The 16606-nt window shown below is 35.0% G+C and overlaps 1 protein-coding gene across 1 annotated transcript; it reads left to right on the plus strand.

Annotated features, from left to right (window-relative positions):
• The first annotated feature begins 8041 nt into the window (after nucleotides 1-8041).
• On the plus strand, nucleotides 8042-9439 carry LOC139870677 (uncharacterized). Its single transcript, XM_071858457.1, has 2 exons — nucleotides 8042-8890; nucleotides 8951-9439. The coding sequence occupies exons 1-2, from the start codon at nucleotides 8042-8044 to the stop codon at nucleotides 9437-9439; spliced, it is 1338 nt and encodes a 445-aa protein (XP_071714558.1).
• Nucleotides 9440-16606: the final 7167 nt, after the last annotated feature.

Genomic DNA, 16606 nt, shown 5'->3' on the forward strand with positions numbered 1-16606 from the left:
ACCGAAGGACCGATCGGATTGAAACGGTGGACCGAGAAGGTTGAATCGGTGTTTGCCATAAGTAAGTGTACTGAAGAGGACAAAGTGAAGTACGCTACACATACCTTCACAGGTTCTGCGTTAACATGGTGGAATACCTATCTAGAGCAAGTGGGACAAGACGATGCGTACGCACTACCGTGGTCAGCATTCAAGCACTTGATGAACGAGAAGTACCGTCCCAGAACCGAGGTCAATAAGCTCAAGACAGAACTTAGAGGGTTACGAACCCAAGGATTTGATATTACCACGTACGAAAGACGATTCACAGAATTGTGCCTATTGTGTCCGGGAGCGTTCGAAGATGAGGAAGAGAAGATCGACGCGTTTGTGAAAGGATTACCGGAAAGAATCTAAGAAGATATAAGTTCACACGAGCCCGCCTCCATACAACAGGCATGTAGAATGGCTCACAAACTAGTGAACCAGATTGAAGAAAGAATTAAAGAACAGACTGCTGAAGAGGGCAATGTGAAGCAAGTCAAAAGAAAGTGGGAGGAAAACGGTGATAAGAATCACCAATATAACAACAACAGCAATTACAACAATAATCGCAACAATTATCCCAACAATCGCAACATCAATCGCAACTACAACAAACGGCCCAACAATAACAACAACAACAACAACAACAACAGCAACTACATCAATCATCCCAACAACAATAATAACCGCAACAACAACAACAATCAGAAGCAGCTATGCCAAAGGTGTGAAAAGTATCACTCGGGGTTCTGCACTAAATTTTGCAATAAGTGTAAAAGAAATGGTCATAGCGCTGCGAAGTGTGAGGTCTACGGACCAGGGGTTAATAGAACGAAAGGAACAAATGGTGTCGGAACGAGTAATGGTGGAGCAAGTAGTGTCGGAGCAAGTTATGCCAATGTAGTTTGTTATAAATGTGGAAAACCGGGCCACATTATTAGAAATTGCCCGAACCAGGAGAACACAAATGGACAAGGCCGCAGAAGAGTTTTCAATATTAATGCAGCAGAGGCACAGGAAGACCCGGAGCTTGTTACAGGTACGTTTCTTATTGACAATAAATCTGCTTACGTTTTATTTGATTCGGGTGTGGATAGAAGCTATATGAGTAGAGATTTTTGTGCTAAATTAAGTTGTCCATTGACGCCTTTGGATAGTAAATTTTTACTCGAATTAGCAAATGGTAAATTAATTTCAGCAGATAATATATGTCGGAATCGAGAAGTTAAACTGGTTAGCGAAACATTTAAGATTGACTTGATACCAGTAGAGTTAGGGAGTTTTGATGTGATAATCGGTATGGACTGGTTAAAACAAGTGAAAGCAGAGATCGTTTGTTACAAAAATGCAATTCGCATTATACGAGAAAAAGGAAAACCCTTAATGGTGTACGGAGAAAAGGGCAACACGAAGCTACATCTTATTAGTAATTTGAAGGCACAAAAACTAATAAGAAAAGGTTGCTATGCTGTTCTAGCACACGTCGAGAAAGTACAAACTGAAGAAAAGAGCATCAATGATGTTCCCGTCGCAAAAGAATTTCCCGATGTATTTCCGAAAGAATTACCGGGATTACCCCCACATCGATCCGTTGAATTTCAAATAGATCTTGTACCAGGAGCTGCACCAATAGCTCGTGCTCCTTACAGACTCGCACCCAGCGAGATGAAAGAACTGCAAAGCCAATTACAAGAACTTTTAGAGCGTGGTTTCATTCGACCAAGCACATCACCGTGGGGAGCTCCTGTTTTGTTTGTCAAGAAGAAAGATGGTACATTCAGGTTGTGTATCGACTACCGAGAGTTGAACAAACTTACCATCAAGAACCGCTACCCACTACCGAGAATCGACGACTTATTTGATCAACTACAAGGCTCGTCTGTTTATTCAAAGATTGACTTACGTTCCGGGTATCATCAAATGCGGGTGAAAGAAGATGATATTCCAAAGACTACTTTCAGAACACGTTACGGTCATTACGAGTTTATGGTCATGCCGTTTGGTTTAACTAATGCACCAGCTGTGTTCATGGACCTTATGAACCGAGTGTGTGGACCATACCTTGACAAGTTTGTCATTGTTTTCATTGATGGCATACTTATTTACTCAAAGAATGACCAAGAACACGGTGAACATTTGGGAAAGGTGTTAGAAGTATTGAGGAAGGAAGAATTGTACGCTAAGTTTTCAAAGTGTGCATTTTGGTTGAAAGAAGTTCAATTCCTCGGTCACATAGTGAACAAAGAAGGTATTAAGGTGGATCCGGAAAAGATAGAAACTGTTGAAAAGTGGGAAACCCCGAAAACTCCGAAACACATACGCCAGTTTTTAGGACTAGCTGGTTACTACAGAAGGTTCATCCAAGACTTTTCCAGAATAGCAAAACCCTTGACTGCATTAACGCATAAAGGGAAGAAATTTGAATGGAATGATGAACAAGAGAAAGCGTTTCAGTTATTGAAGAAAAAGCTAACTACGGCACCTATATTGTCATTGCCTGAAGGGAATGATGATTTTGTGATTTATTGTGACGCATCAAAGCAAGGTCTCGGTTGTGTATTAATGCAACGAACGAAGCTGATTGCTTATGCGTCTAGACAATTGAAGATTCACGAACAAAATTATACGACGCATGATTTGGAATTAGGCGCGGTTGTTTTTGCATTAAAGACTTGGAGGCACTACTTATATGGGGTCAAAAGTATTATATATACCGACCACAAAAGTCTTCAACACATATTTAATCAGAAACAACTGAATATGAGGCAGCGTAGGTGGATTGAATTGTTGAATGATTACGACTTTGAGATTCGTTACCACCCGGGAAAGGCAAATGTGGTAGCCGATGCCTTGAGCAGGAAGGACAGAGAACCCATTCGAGTAAAATCTATGAATATAATGATTCATAATAACCTTACTACTCAAATAAAGGAGGCGCAACAAGGAGTTTTAAAAGAGGGTAATTTAAAGGATGAAATACCCAAGGGATCGGAGAAGAATCTTAATATTCGGGAAGACGGAACCCGGTATAGGGCTGAAAGGATTTGGGTACCAAAATTTGGAGATATGAGAGAAATGGTACTTAGAGAAGCTCATAAAACTAGATACTCAATACATCCTGGAACGGGGAAGATGTACAAGGATCTCAAGAAACATTTTTCGTGGCCGGGTATGAAAGCCGATGTTGCTAAATATGTAGGAGAATGTTTGACGTGTTCTAAGGTCAAAGCTGAGCATCAGAAACCATCAGGTCTACTTCAACAACCCGAAATCCCGGAATGGAAATGGGAAAACATTACCATGGATTTCATCACTAAATTGCCAAGGACTGCAAGTGGTTTTGATACTATTTGGGTAATAGTTGATCGTCTCACCAAATCAGCACACTTCCTGCCAATAAGAGAAGATGACAAGATGGAGAAGTTAGCACGACTGTATTTGAAGGAAGTCATCTCCAGACATGGAATACCAATCTCTATTATCTCTGATAGAGATGGTAGATTTATTTCAAGATTCTGGCAGACATTACAGCAAGCATTAGGAACTCGTTTAGACATGAGTACTGCCTATCATCCACAAACTGATGGGCAGAGCGAAAGGACAATACAAACGCTTGAAGACATGCTACGAGCATGTGTTATTGATTTCGGAAACAGTTGGGATCGACATCTACCGTTAGCAGAATTTTCCTACAACAACAGCTACCATTCAAGCATTGAGATGGCGCCGTTTGAAGCACTTTATGGTAGAAAGTGCAGGTCTCCGATTTGTTGGAGTGAAGTGGGGGATAGACAGATTACGGCTCCGGAGATTATACAAGAAACTACCGAGAAGATCATCCAAATTCAACAACGGTTGAAAACCGCCCAAAGTCGACAAAAGAGCTACGCTGACATTAAAAGAAAAGATATAGAATTTGAAATTGGAGAGATGGTCATGCTTAAAGTTGCACCTTGGAAAGGCATTGTTCGATTTGGTAAACGAGGGAAATTAAATCCAAGGTATATTGGACCATTCAAGATTATTGATCGTGTCGGACCAGTAGCTTACCGACTTGAGTTACCTCAACAACTCGCGGCTGTACATAACACTTTCCACGTCTCAAATTTTAAGAAATATTTTGCTAAAGAAGATCTCACTATTCCGTTAGATGAAATCCAAATCAACGAAAAACTTCAATTCATCGAAGAACCCGTCGAAATAATGGATCGTGAGGTTAAAAGACTTAAGCAAAACAAGATACCAATTGTTAAGGTTCGATGGAATGCTCGTAGAGGACCCGAGTTCACCTAGGAGCGTGAAGATCATATGAAGAAGAAATACCCGCATCTATTTCTAGAAGATTCGTCAACACCTTCAACTGTTTAAAATTTCGGGACGAAATTTATTTAACGGGTAGGTACTGTAGTGACCCGAACTTTTCCATGTTTATATATATTAATTGAGATTGATATTTACATGATTAAATGTTTCCAACATGTTAAGCAATCAAACTTGTTAAGACTTGATTAATTGAAATATGTTTCATATAGACAATTGACCACCCAAGTTGACCGGTGATTCACGAACGTTAAAACTTGTAAAAACTATATGATGATATATATATGGATATATATATAGTTAACATGATACTATGATAAGTAAATATATCATTAAGTATATTAACATTGAACTACATATGTAAAAACAAGACTACTAACTTAATGATTTTTAAACGAGACATATATGTAACGATTATCGTTGTAAAGACATTTAATGTATATATATCATATTAAGAGATATTCATACATGATAATATCATGATAATATAATAATTTAAAATCTCATTTGATATTATAAACATTGGGTTAACAACATTTAACAAGATCGTTAACCTAAATGTTTCAAAACAACACTTACATGTAACGACTAACGATGACTTAACGACTCAGTTAAAATGTATATACATGTAGTGTTTTAATATGTATTTATACACTTTTGAAAGACTTCAATACACTTATCAAAATACTTCTACTTAACAAAAATGCTTACAATTACATCCTCGTTCAGTTTCATCAACAATTCTACTCGTATGCACCCGTATTCGTACTCGTACAATACACATCTTTTAGATGTATGTACTATTGGTATATACACTCCAATGATCAGCTCTTAGCAGCCCATGTGAGTCACCTAACACATGTGGGTACCATCATTTGGCAACTAGCATGAAATATCTCATAAAATTACAAAAATATGAGTAATCATTCATGACTTGTTTACATGAAAACAAAATTACATATCCTTTATATCTAATCCATACACCAACGACCAAAAACACCTACAAACACTTTAATTCTTCAATTTTCTTCATCTAATTGATCTCTCTCAAGTTCTATCTTCAAGTTCTAAGTGTTCTTCATATATTCTACAAGTTCTAGTTACATAAAATCAAGAATACTTTCAAGTTTGCTAGCTCACTTCCAATCTTGTAAGGTGATCATCCAACCTCAAGAAATCTTTGTTTCTTACAGTAGGTTATCATTCTAATACAAGGTAATAATCATATTCAAACTTTGGTTCAATTTCTATAACTATAACAATCTTATTTCAAGTGATGATCTTACTTGAACTTGTTTTCGTGTCATGATTCTGCTTCAAGAACTTCGAGCCATCCAAGGATCCGTTGAAGCTAGATCCATTTTTCACTTTTCCAGTAGGTTTATCCAAGGAACTTAAGGTAGTAATGATGTTCATAACATCATTCAACTCATACATATAAAGCTATCTTATTCGAAGGTTTAAACTTGTAATCACTAGAACATAGTTTAGTTAATTCTAAACTTGTTCGCAAATAAAAGTTAATCCTTCTAACTTGACTTTTAAAATCAACTAAACACATGTTCTATATCTATATGATATGCTAACTTAATGATTTAAAACCTGGAGACACGAAAAACACCGTAAAACCGGATTTACGCCGTCGTAGTAACACCGCGGGCTGTTTTGGGTTAGTTAATTAAAAACTATGATAAACTTTGATTTAAAAGTTGTTATTCTGAGAAAATTATTTTTATTATGAACATGAAACTATATCCAAAAATTATGGTTAAACTCAAAGTGGAAGTATGTTTTCTAAAATGGTCATCTAGACGTCGTTTTTTCGACTAAAATGACTACCTTTACAAAAATGACTTGTAATTTATTTTTCCGACTATAAACCTATACTTTTTCTGTTTATATTCATAAAATAGAGTTCAATATGAAACCATAGCAATTCGATTCACTCAAAACGGATTTAAAATGAAGAAGTTATGGGTAAAACAAGATTGGATAATTTTTCTCATTTTAGCTACGTGAAAATTTGTAACAAATCTATTCCAACCATAACATAATCAACTTGTATTGTATATTATGTAATCTTGAGATACCATAGACACGTATACAATGTTTCGACCTATCATGTCGACACATCTATATATATTTCGGAACAACCATAGACACTCTATATGTGAATGTTGGAGTTAGCTATACAGGGTTGAGGTTGATTCCAAAATATATATAGTTTGAGTTGTGATCAATACTGAGATACGTATACACTGGCTCGTGGATTGATTCAAGATAATATTTATCGATTTATTTCTGTACATCTAACTATGGACAACTAGTTGTAGGTTACTAACGAGGACAGCTGACTTAATAAACTTAAAACATCAAAATATATTAAAAGTGTTGTAAATATATTTTGAACATACTTTGATATATATGTATATATTGTTATAGGTTCGTGAATCAACCAGTGGCCAAGTCTTACTTCCCGACGAAGTAAAAATCTGTGAAAGTGAGTTATAGTCCCACTTTTAAAATCTAATATTTTTGGGATGAGAATACATGCATGTTTTATAAATGATTTACAAAATAGACACAAGTACGTGAAACTACATTCTATGGTTGAATTATCGAAATCGAATATGCCCCTTTTTATTAAGTCTGGTAATCTAAGAATTAGGGAACAGGCACCCTAATTGACGCGAATCCTAAAGATAGATCTATTGGGCCTAACAAACCCCATCCAAAGTACCGGATGCTTTAGTACTTCGAAATTTATATCATATCCGAAGGGTGTCCCGGAATGATGGGGATATTCTTATATATGCATCTTGTTAATGTCGGTTACCAGGTGTTCACCATATGAATGATTTTTATCTCTATGTATGGGGTGTGTATTGAAATATGAAATCTTGTGGTCTATTATTATGATTTGATATATATAGGTTAAACCTATAACTCACCAACATTTTTGTTGACGTTTTAAGCATGTTTATTCTCAGGTGATTATTAAGAGCTTCCGCTGTCGCATACTTAAATAAGGACGAGATTTGGAGTCCATGCTTTTATGATATTGTGTAAAAACTGCATTCAAGAAACTTATTTTGTTGTAACATATTTGTATTGTAAACCATTATGTAATGGTCGTGTGTAAACAGGATATTTTAGATTATCATTATTTGATAATCTACGTAAAGCTTTTTAAACCTTTATTGATGAAATAAAGGTTATGGTTTGTTTTAAAATGAATGCAGTCTTTGAAAAACGTCTCATATAGAGGTCAAAATCTCGCAACGAAATCAATTAATATGGAACGTTTTTAATCAATAAGAACGGGACATTTCAATATCGATGGTTCTGTTCCCTTATTTATGCGATTTTTCTGACGTTAAAAATGCGGAGTCCATTAGGTATATTAGGTACTAACCACGTGTTTCCAAACACACCCGTAGCAAAGCATTTTTAAATCTGTAAATACATAACACTACGTTAAATATGAATATGAAATCTGAAAGGCCCCGCCGCATCGCGCGGGCCGGTATTTTTCTAGTTTAATTTAAATTAAATCAGTGAAATTTAACATAGTAGTTCGTACAATACCACTATTATTTTAAACATTTTAATGGTGTATGAATCAATAATTTTTTTTTCCCGGAAGAATAACTATTGTAACATTACGGTATAACTTTCTCTGTTTAATTTAAAATTTATGATATTCAACTTGTGGTTCTCGGGATCGAGAGTTGCTAGAAATGGTGTTGGAATTATTATTGGCCCACCCTATAACGAGAATGTAGTGGATGTGAGTAGACGGAGCGATAGGATTATGTCGGTTAGGTTAGTGATCCAAGAGGTGACCTACACGGTCATTAGCGCTTACGCACCTCATGCGGGCCTTGGTGCAGGTGAAAAGAGACACTTTTGGGAATCGTTAGATGAGGTTGTGAGGATGTGCCCTCCGGACCATCGATTACTTATTGGTGGAGATCTAAATGGTCATATAGGATCTGATGTCGAGGGTTATCCGGGTACCCATGGGGGCTTTGGGTACGGAGTAAGGAATGAGGAAGGGAGCTCTATTCTCGATTTTGCCGTTGCCCAAGATTTGGTCGTTGTGAATTCGTTTTTCAACAAAACGAATGCTCAGTTAGCAACCTTCCATAGCGGGGATCATAGTACCCAGATTGACTATTTGCTACTTCGCAAAGGGGAACTTAGGACATGTGGGGACTGTAAGGTATTGACCAACTTGATATGCTCCTCCCAACACAGATTGTTGATCATGGATTTGGTTCTCCAGAGACGGGTCACCAAGAGTGTAAGGCCCGGCCAACCTAAAATTATATGGAAGAAGTTGAACGGTGAGAAGGCGGAGACTTTTAAAACTTTGGTTGTGGAAAATGCAGAAGTGGAAATGGTATCTCATGATGATGCGGACCATATGTGGAATTGTCTGGCGTCCACCATTAGAGAGGCAGCCAAGGAAGCCTTAAGTGTCGCAGTAGGAACATCGGGAGGACATAGGTCGAATAGAGAATCATGGTGGCTTAGTGACGATGTTCAAAGCAAAGTCGCGCTTAAGTAACTAAGGTTTAGGGAGTTTATAACTTGTCGGGAGGGGACTCCGACGGGTAGAACTAGGGTTGAACAGAGATATAAAGAAGCCAAAAGAGAAGCTAAGAAGGCTGTGGCCCGTGCAAAAGAGAAGGCATATGAAGATTTGTATGGGAAACTAGACTCCAAAGAAGGAGCAAATGATATCTACAGGATAGCCAAAGCTAGGGAGCGAAGGCGCAGGGACCTAGTTAACATCAAGTTTATCAAAAATGAAGCTGGTCAAACCTTAGTAAAGGAAGACGAAATTCGGAAAAGATGGGAAGGGTATTTCTCATCTCTTTTCGCTGGTGGAAGACCTGAGGGTCACGAAGATCCGCAAGACTCTGATCTAGAACAATCCCAGAACAACATAGATTGTGGGAGGATCAACCAGGAGGAAGTAAGAACGGCACTACGAAAGATGGGGAGAAATAAAGCTATGGGACCGGACCGGACCAGATCCCCATCGAGGCGTGGCGATGCCTCGGTGATGACGGTGTTAGGTGGTTGACTTGCCTTTTCAACAAGACATATCGAAGCTCTAAAATGCCTATGGAATGGAGAGTGAGTGAGACTATTCCCATCTATAAGAATAAGGGGGATGCTCAAATCTGCGGTAATTATAGAGGCATAAAATTACTTAGTCATACTATGAAGCTCTGGGAGAGAGTGATTGTGACTAGACTTAGACATGTGACTAATGTTTTGGAAAACTAATTTGGTTTCATGCCAGGGCGTTCTTCGATAGAGGCAATCCATATTATTAGAAATCTTATGGAGAAGTATAGAGAAAAGCAAAAGAACCTTGAGATGGCTTTCTTAGACTTGGAAAAAGCCTACGATTGTGTTCCACGAAACTTGATTTGGAAGACCCTTAATGCTAGAAGTATCCCGAGTAGATATATTAGTGTTATTAGGGATATGTACGAAGGGGTGAAGTCTTGGTTCGAACGCTGGTGGGAAATACCGAAGCTTTTCCAATAGAAGTAGGCCTGCATCAGGGATCGACCCTTAACCCTTTTCTTTTCGCTTTGATCCTTGACGAGCTTTCTCGAGGGATACAAGAGTGTATCCCTTGGTGCTTGATTTTTTCCGATGATATTGTGCTTGTTTTCGAATCTAAGGAGGAGCTTAACAGAAGACTGGAGCAATGGAGGGTAGCCTTAGAAGGTAATAGTCTACAAATTAGTAGACAAAAGATGAAATATCTTAGATGTGATTTTGGTAGAAACGATGATGAACAAGATGATGGAGTGAACATCTACATTGGAGACCAGATCTTGCACCCACAAACCTCGTTTAGATACTTAGGCTCGATGCTCCACAAATCGGGGAGGATAGATGAAGACGTGTCACACCGTATTAAAGTAGGGTGGGTGAAGTGGAGAGCAGCGACTGGAGTCTTATGCGACAGGAAGATCCCCCTAAAGCTGAAAGGTAAATTCTACAAGGTGGCAATTAGACCTGCCATGCTTTACGGATCAGAGTGTTGGCCAATGACGAAGGCGCAAGAGAGAAGGATGGAGGTGGCAGAGATGAAAATGCTTAGGTGGACATGCGGTAAAATGATGTTGGATATGATTCCAAATAGCGTTTTTAGGGAAAACCTGAAAGTTAGTAACATCATTGACAAGCTAAGAGAAGAACGGCTTCGATGGTTTGGACATGTGAGGATGCGACCTCTTACTGCACCTGTTAGGAGAGTCGAGGCACTTACAGTTGACGGTGTAAGGAGAAGGGGTAGACCTACACGCAGGTGGGAGGATAGAATAAAGCTCGACTTGAAGGAGCTTTTATTGACCGAGGACATGACTTCTGATAGGAATGCGTGGAGGGCTAGTATTAGAATAGATGACTAGGCTTTGGTAGGTATATGTGTTTGGAGGTAGGTGTGCTTGTGGGTTTGGGTGAATGTGTGTATGTGTCTTATTTTATAGTGATCTACGTATGAATGTGTATGAATGTGTATGTATGTATGTATGTATGTATGTATGTTGTGACGACCCGGAAATTTTCGACCAAATTTAAACTTAATCTTTATATGATTTCGGCACGATGAGCAAATATAGATATAAATATAAATATAAGTGTATATAATATTTGAAAGTAATAAAGTATACTTAATCATTTAGAATTAAAAAAATGTAAAATAATAAATAGAATTGATAAGTTACTATTATATATACATAAATATATATATATATATATATATATATATATATATATATATATATATATATATACACTATTAAGAATCTATATATATGATTTTTATGAATAAATAAAAATATTGTATTATATATAAAATGTATAAATAATAAATATTTAATAAAAGTTATTACATATGATTATTAAATATTATATAATTAATAAGTTAAATATAATTGTTACATTAATATTTTTATCATTAATTTGTTATCCTTACTAATATTATTAATATTATTTTCATTATTAATATTAAATTAAATATTAAATATTAACAGTAGTGTTATTATTGTGAATATATATAATACATAAATATGAAATATAATATGTAAGAATTAAGATGTTATTATTATTAATATAATATTAATTTTATTATTAGTAAAATAAATAATATTATTGTTATCATTATTAAATTTATTAATTAACATTTTCATGATTATTAGTATCATTGTTATTTATTGTTATTACTTATTAGTAGGACTAATGATATTATTTTATTATTATTATTATTATTATTATTATTATTATTATTATTATTATTATTATTATTATTATTTGTAGTATTGTTAATAAAAATTATCAATATTATTATTAATAAAATAATTGTTATTATGAAATTTACATAAATAAAATCAAGATCAATTTTATCTTGCAATCAACTGTATTGGGTTTTGTTTGTGCCTTTAATCCGTTACACATCAAAATCAAAAGTACCAATCTATATTCAATTATGCTGTACCTTTATATTTTTTTATTTATTCTGATGTACTGAACGAATTTGCAAGTGTCGATTTTATTTTGCTATAAAACAAATCGATCCTCTCTGTAATCCTACTACAATCTTTTAAAGTCCAACAGAAAAATCAATTTCACATTACACATTTTTGTTATCATCCAAAATCAAATAAAATTCAAAGAAAATAAAACCATTCCCATGTTCTTTTCTCTTCAACAATCAAACCAAACCGGCCACCATCACTAAAGACCCATTTAATCACCACCTTCTGTTTCTATTTCAATATTCAAAACAGTCGAATACCACACCACAAGTTGAAGACATTTTACAACTAAGGGTAATGTTTTCTTGCTCGATTAATCACATCATCACCATGAACAAACCATCACCTCTATTTATATATATATATATATATATATATATATACAACACGGCACATGCACAAGATTGAATTAGAAAACTTCACTGCACTTTTCATCTCAATTGAGACTAACTAACACCATCGTCAAAACCATCATCTTGAGATTTGCAGACTTCATTGATCACACCACCTGTTCATACCAATTCCAGTTTTGATTGGACCCAACAACCGATCACATTCCACTTTAATCATACCTGCAATTGCTGTTAATGTTATAAGAACATAGACGAAAATGTTGGTGATACACATTTACAAAGAAATAGAAGGATTACCTTTGCCTTGCTCCTACTTTAACGAGTCAAGTCGATCACCCTAGTTTCTATTTCGGTTATTAAACCGAGACAAGACCCATCACTTTAGCTGTTTACTCTTTACTTGAGCCAAACCCAAAACCCACAATATTTTTAATTTCTGTTCAAACACCCTAAACCCATTAAAACATAATTCATTAAGGTGGCGGGTTATGGTGGCGGTTCACGATGGCGAGTGGTGGTGGAAGTAACCGGTGGTGAAGAAGGTTGTTCTCGGTTGTCGATGGGTGAGGCTTGGGCGTGATTCTTCATATATGGTGTATACATATATATAGAGAAGGTGGTGGCAATTGAGAAGTGGGTGGATGATGGTTTGATGGTTGCTTCGATAGTGTTCATAGGATGGTGGGTGTCAAATGGTAGTAAAAACAGTAAGAATAATTAACTCCATTTCTTAGTTGTATTGTGCCCCCTCGTTATATTATAAGTAAGCCTAGTAGTTAAGTGAAGCAAATTATGTGTTGTGCAGTTATAACCATGCACATATATATCAAAATGATATGCAAATAAGAATAGTAAAAAGTGGCGTTTGATAATGATAATTGATGGAATGGTGTCAATTGACTAATAGAATTATTAATGGAATGGAATTAGACTAGTAACAAGAAAACAAATGTATAAAGGTGATGGGTTTGTTGGTGTTCGATGAAGAAACAGGGAAATAGTATTAAATAGCAAACAAGTGGGTCTATTGAATTGAAGAAAAGCAGAAATTGATATGTGGTGGTGATATCAAGTGGTCATGTATTATAAAATAATAGTAAATTAATAATAATAATTTAATAATAACAATCATAGAATTACAACATGCAGAGAAATGATCTGAAACTTAAAAATAGTTTAGCAACGATTTACTTGGCATCTTCTACCAACAGTTTTCACGGACTGTGTATCGTGCGAAACCAGTAGCGGATAAAAGTGTTCAGAAAAATCTCATATTTTTAAATAACTATATTTATTTATTTTGGTCATTATGGTATAAAATTCGATCATTAACTATTAAATAAAAATTACATTAATTATTCACTCCCAACCCCAAGTAAAATATAAAAAGTTTCAAAATTCAACAAATAGTTCCTAATTACATTTTTAATAAGCCTAAAATTTATATAGTTCATTTTCGGATCACCGTTTATTTTAAAATTACATAAGTTTGAATTTAACTTGCTTAATATTAATCGAAACATTAAACGAGTATTACAATCATTTAATATTTATTTTTAATATGCTTTATTTATATATAGAAATATATTTTAAATAATAATGATCATAATATCCTATTTTTATTTTATTAATTTTTTTTAACAACAACATATAATACCTCAAATTATATTTCGAATTATTATTTATATATACATACACACATATCTATTTACAATTATTTATTCGTGAATCGTCGAGCAGTCGAAGGTCAAATGAATATATGAAAACAGTTCAAAAGTTTAGAGACTCAATACTACATACATTGCTTATCGTGTCGAAATCAAGTAAGATTCAAGTTTAAATTTGATCGAAAATTTTCGGGTCGTCACAGTACCTACCCGTTAAAGAAATTTCGTCCCGAAATTTGAGTAAGGTCGTCATGGTTAACCATAAAAATGTTTTCATGATGAGTATGAGTTGATAAATAGAGTTTTATCGCCATTGAATATTAAGGATAAAACAATTCGATTAATCGAAGCGTAAGTGTGAAGCTATTACAAAAAGTGAAATGAATAGATAAAGTTTCATCTTAACTCTTGACGTTGTCTTGTTTGAATTCCGGAATTCAAGGGATATAAAGAAAATCTTCGAAATCTAAAAGATTTGATTCTTCGGAAAATCAGGAATTTAGAATCTCTCTAATTAAATGCGGAGATTTGCCTTGATTTCTCTATTAGATATTTCATTATAAAATAACTACTTCCGTTCCGTTACTTTTACCATTCCTATACTCAATTCCCAAATTCAAAAGATTGTAAAGAATGCTTAACCCAGTCCTGATCCTTGTCCTTATCCTTACTATCACAACAATCATCCTCCTTTTCCAACTCCCACCAGAGGAATCTATTTTCTTCTACCTCGCCCTTGGGGTTACAGTGTTTTTAATTCTCCCGTGTCTTTATGTTGCGATTGATATACACGGTTTGTAATTTATGCATTGTTATATCTCCCCTTATATTTCAATGTCCCCATTTCTGTTTCCTATAATCATTGTCATCTACAGTTAATGCTCTCTCTTATTTGCTGCGATTTATACCCCCTTTCTATTTCGGAGCTTCATGCTTTTGTTTTCTTTTTGCAAGTAACGGTCCAGAATTCATAGGTGTGGAGTTTCGAATGAATTTAATGTTCTAAACAAGAAAGAACGAACTCGCATGATTTGATTTGTCAACTTACCTGAACCGTTGAGAATAGAACTATCAAGAATATATTTTCTTGATATGTTCAGAAGTTAAGCAGAATGAAAGAGTTAAGTAACATGACACATGATGACGTTATAATATGTGAATCATTATATTCCATTTAGAAACTCAGCATGACTTACTGTAATATAATAACGTTGATCAAGTGTCATTATATTATACTAATTCATGCATCAGTTCCCAACATTACTTCAATACATTCATATTTTAGACTCGAAAATTTACAGAATATAGAAACTAACAGTTTCTATATGATGTAACACTGATAGCACGAAGAGATTAATGATTTTAGATAAGAATAATTATAAAAATATCTTCAGAAATATGGAGGATATTTATAATGAAAGATACGATAATGTCTTGGAATTTCTAATATCGATGGGTGATGAAGAAGATTTATCCGTAAGGGTTTAGATTCGGAAGCAAGGTATTCGCTAAAGATTTCATCAGAAACAGAATCATTTGGATTCTTTGAAGTCAAACTTATTCTTTGTGATTTATCCACGGCTTTCTTCATAGTTTCGCATAATCTGCTTTTAGGTATTAAATTTTCTATTGAATGTTTCCAATATAATGATACACAGGAAGCACAAAGAGGTATATAATTTCGGACGAGAATATTTATGAAAATATCCTCAGAAATATCGAAGATATTGATGATGATATTTTGGAATTTCTAAGTTCGATGGTTGATGGAGAAAGATTTTCCGCAAGATTTTAACATGACTTCAGAGCAAGATATTCTCTAAAGATTTCAACAGATCCAGAATTACCTGAATCCTTTGAATATAGGGTTTGGTCCTTGTATTTGTCCTTGGTCTCCTTCATGGGTAGCTCAATCTGTTTTTCAATACCCAATTTTCTATCGAGCGTTCCTAACTCTCCTTTTCTTTATCATCAAACTTTTGGCCGTTTAGACCGTCTACCATTTTTCTGTTTCCTCTGCATTTAATGCTATGATATCTGAATCATCGGTTATTAATCCGAGGTGGTTTCAGGAGAATTGTGTTTTTAGATGATTAAATGCTGATGGGAATATGGTGGAATATTAAAGGTTACCTGGTAACAATAAAAGAGCACGCGTATATATCAACGTTATAATAAAGTTGTATCGTATGGAAAGTCGAAGTTGTCTTGCTGGAGCTGTGACAAAACTGGCTATCTCGAACAGCAGATGCAAAGTTATTTTCGGTAATAATAACGCTAAAGGAATTAGCACAGCTACGTGTTAAACGTTTACTCAGGTTCCGAGTGTTTTCAGGTGCATAACTATATGCATCAATCTTTTCTCCCATAAATGAAGTGCAGTTGGTTCATCCTCTCGATTGAGGTGTTTTCAAGAATCATGAAAGGTTTGAACGCAGAATGTAATCGTGAAGATACAAATCATGTTTAAGACGAAATCAAGTGGCAAACTTGAAGAAATGTTTAGTTTCATATGTTATAATCAATATTTTAATTCATTTTTTATTTGTCCAATGTTATTAGTCCACAGTCGATAGTCCACAGTTAACAGTCCAATAATTCATATTCATATATAATTTAACATATAATATTCGAATTAATTAATACGTGTCGTGACCCGTATACGTCTCAGACT

Source organism: Rutidosis leptorrhynchoides, chromosome 10, assembly GCF_046630445.1.
Source record: "Rutidosis leptorrhynchoides isolate AG116_Rl617_1_P2 chromosome 10, CSIRO_AGI_Rlap_v1, whole genome shotgun sequence".
Classification (NCBI taxonomy): domain Eukaryota; kingdom Viridiplantae; phylum Streptophyta; class Magnoliopsida; order Asterales; family Asteraceae; genus Rutidosis; species Rutidosis leptorrhynchoides.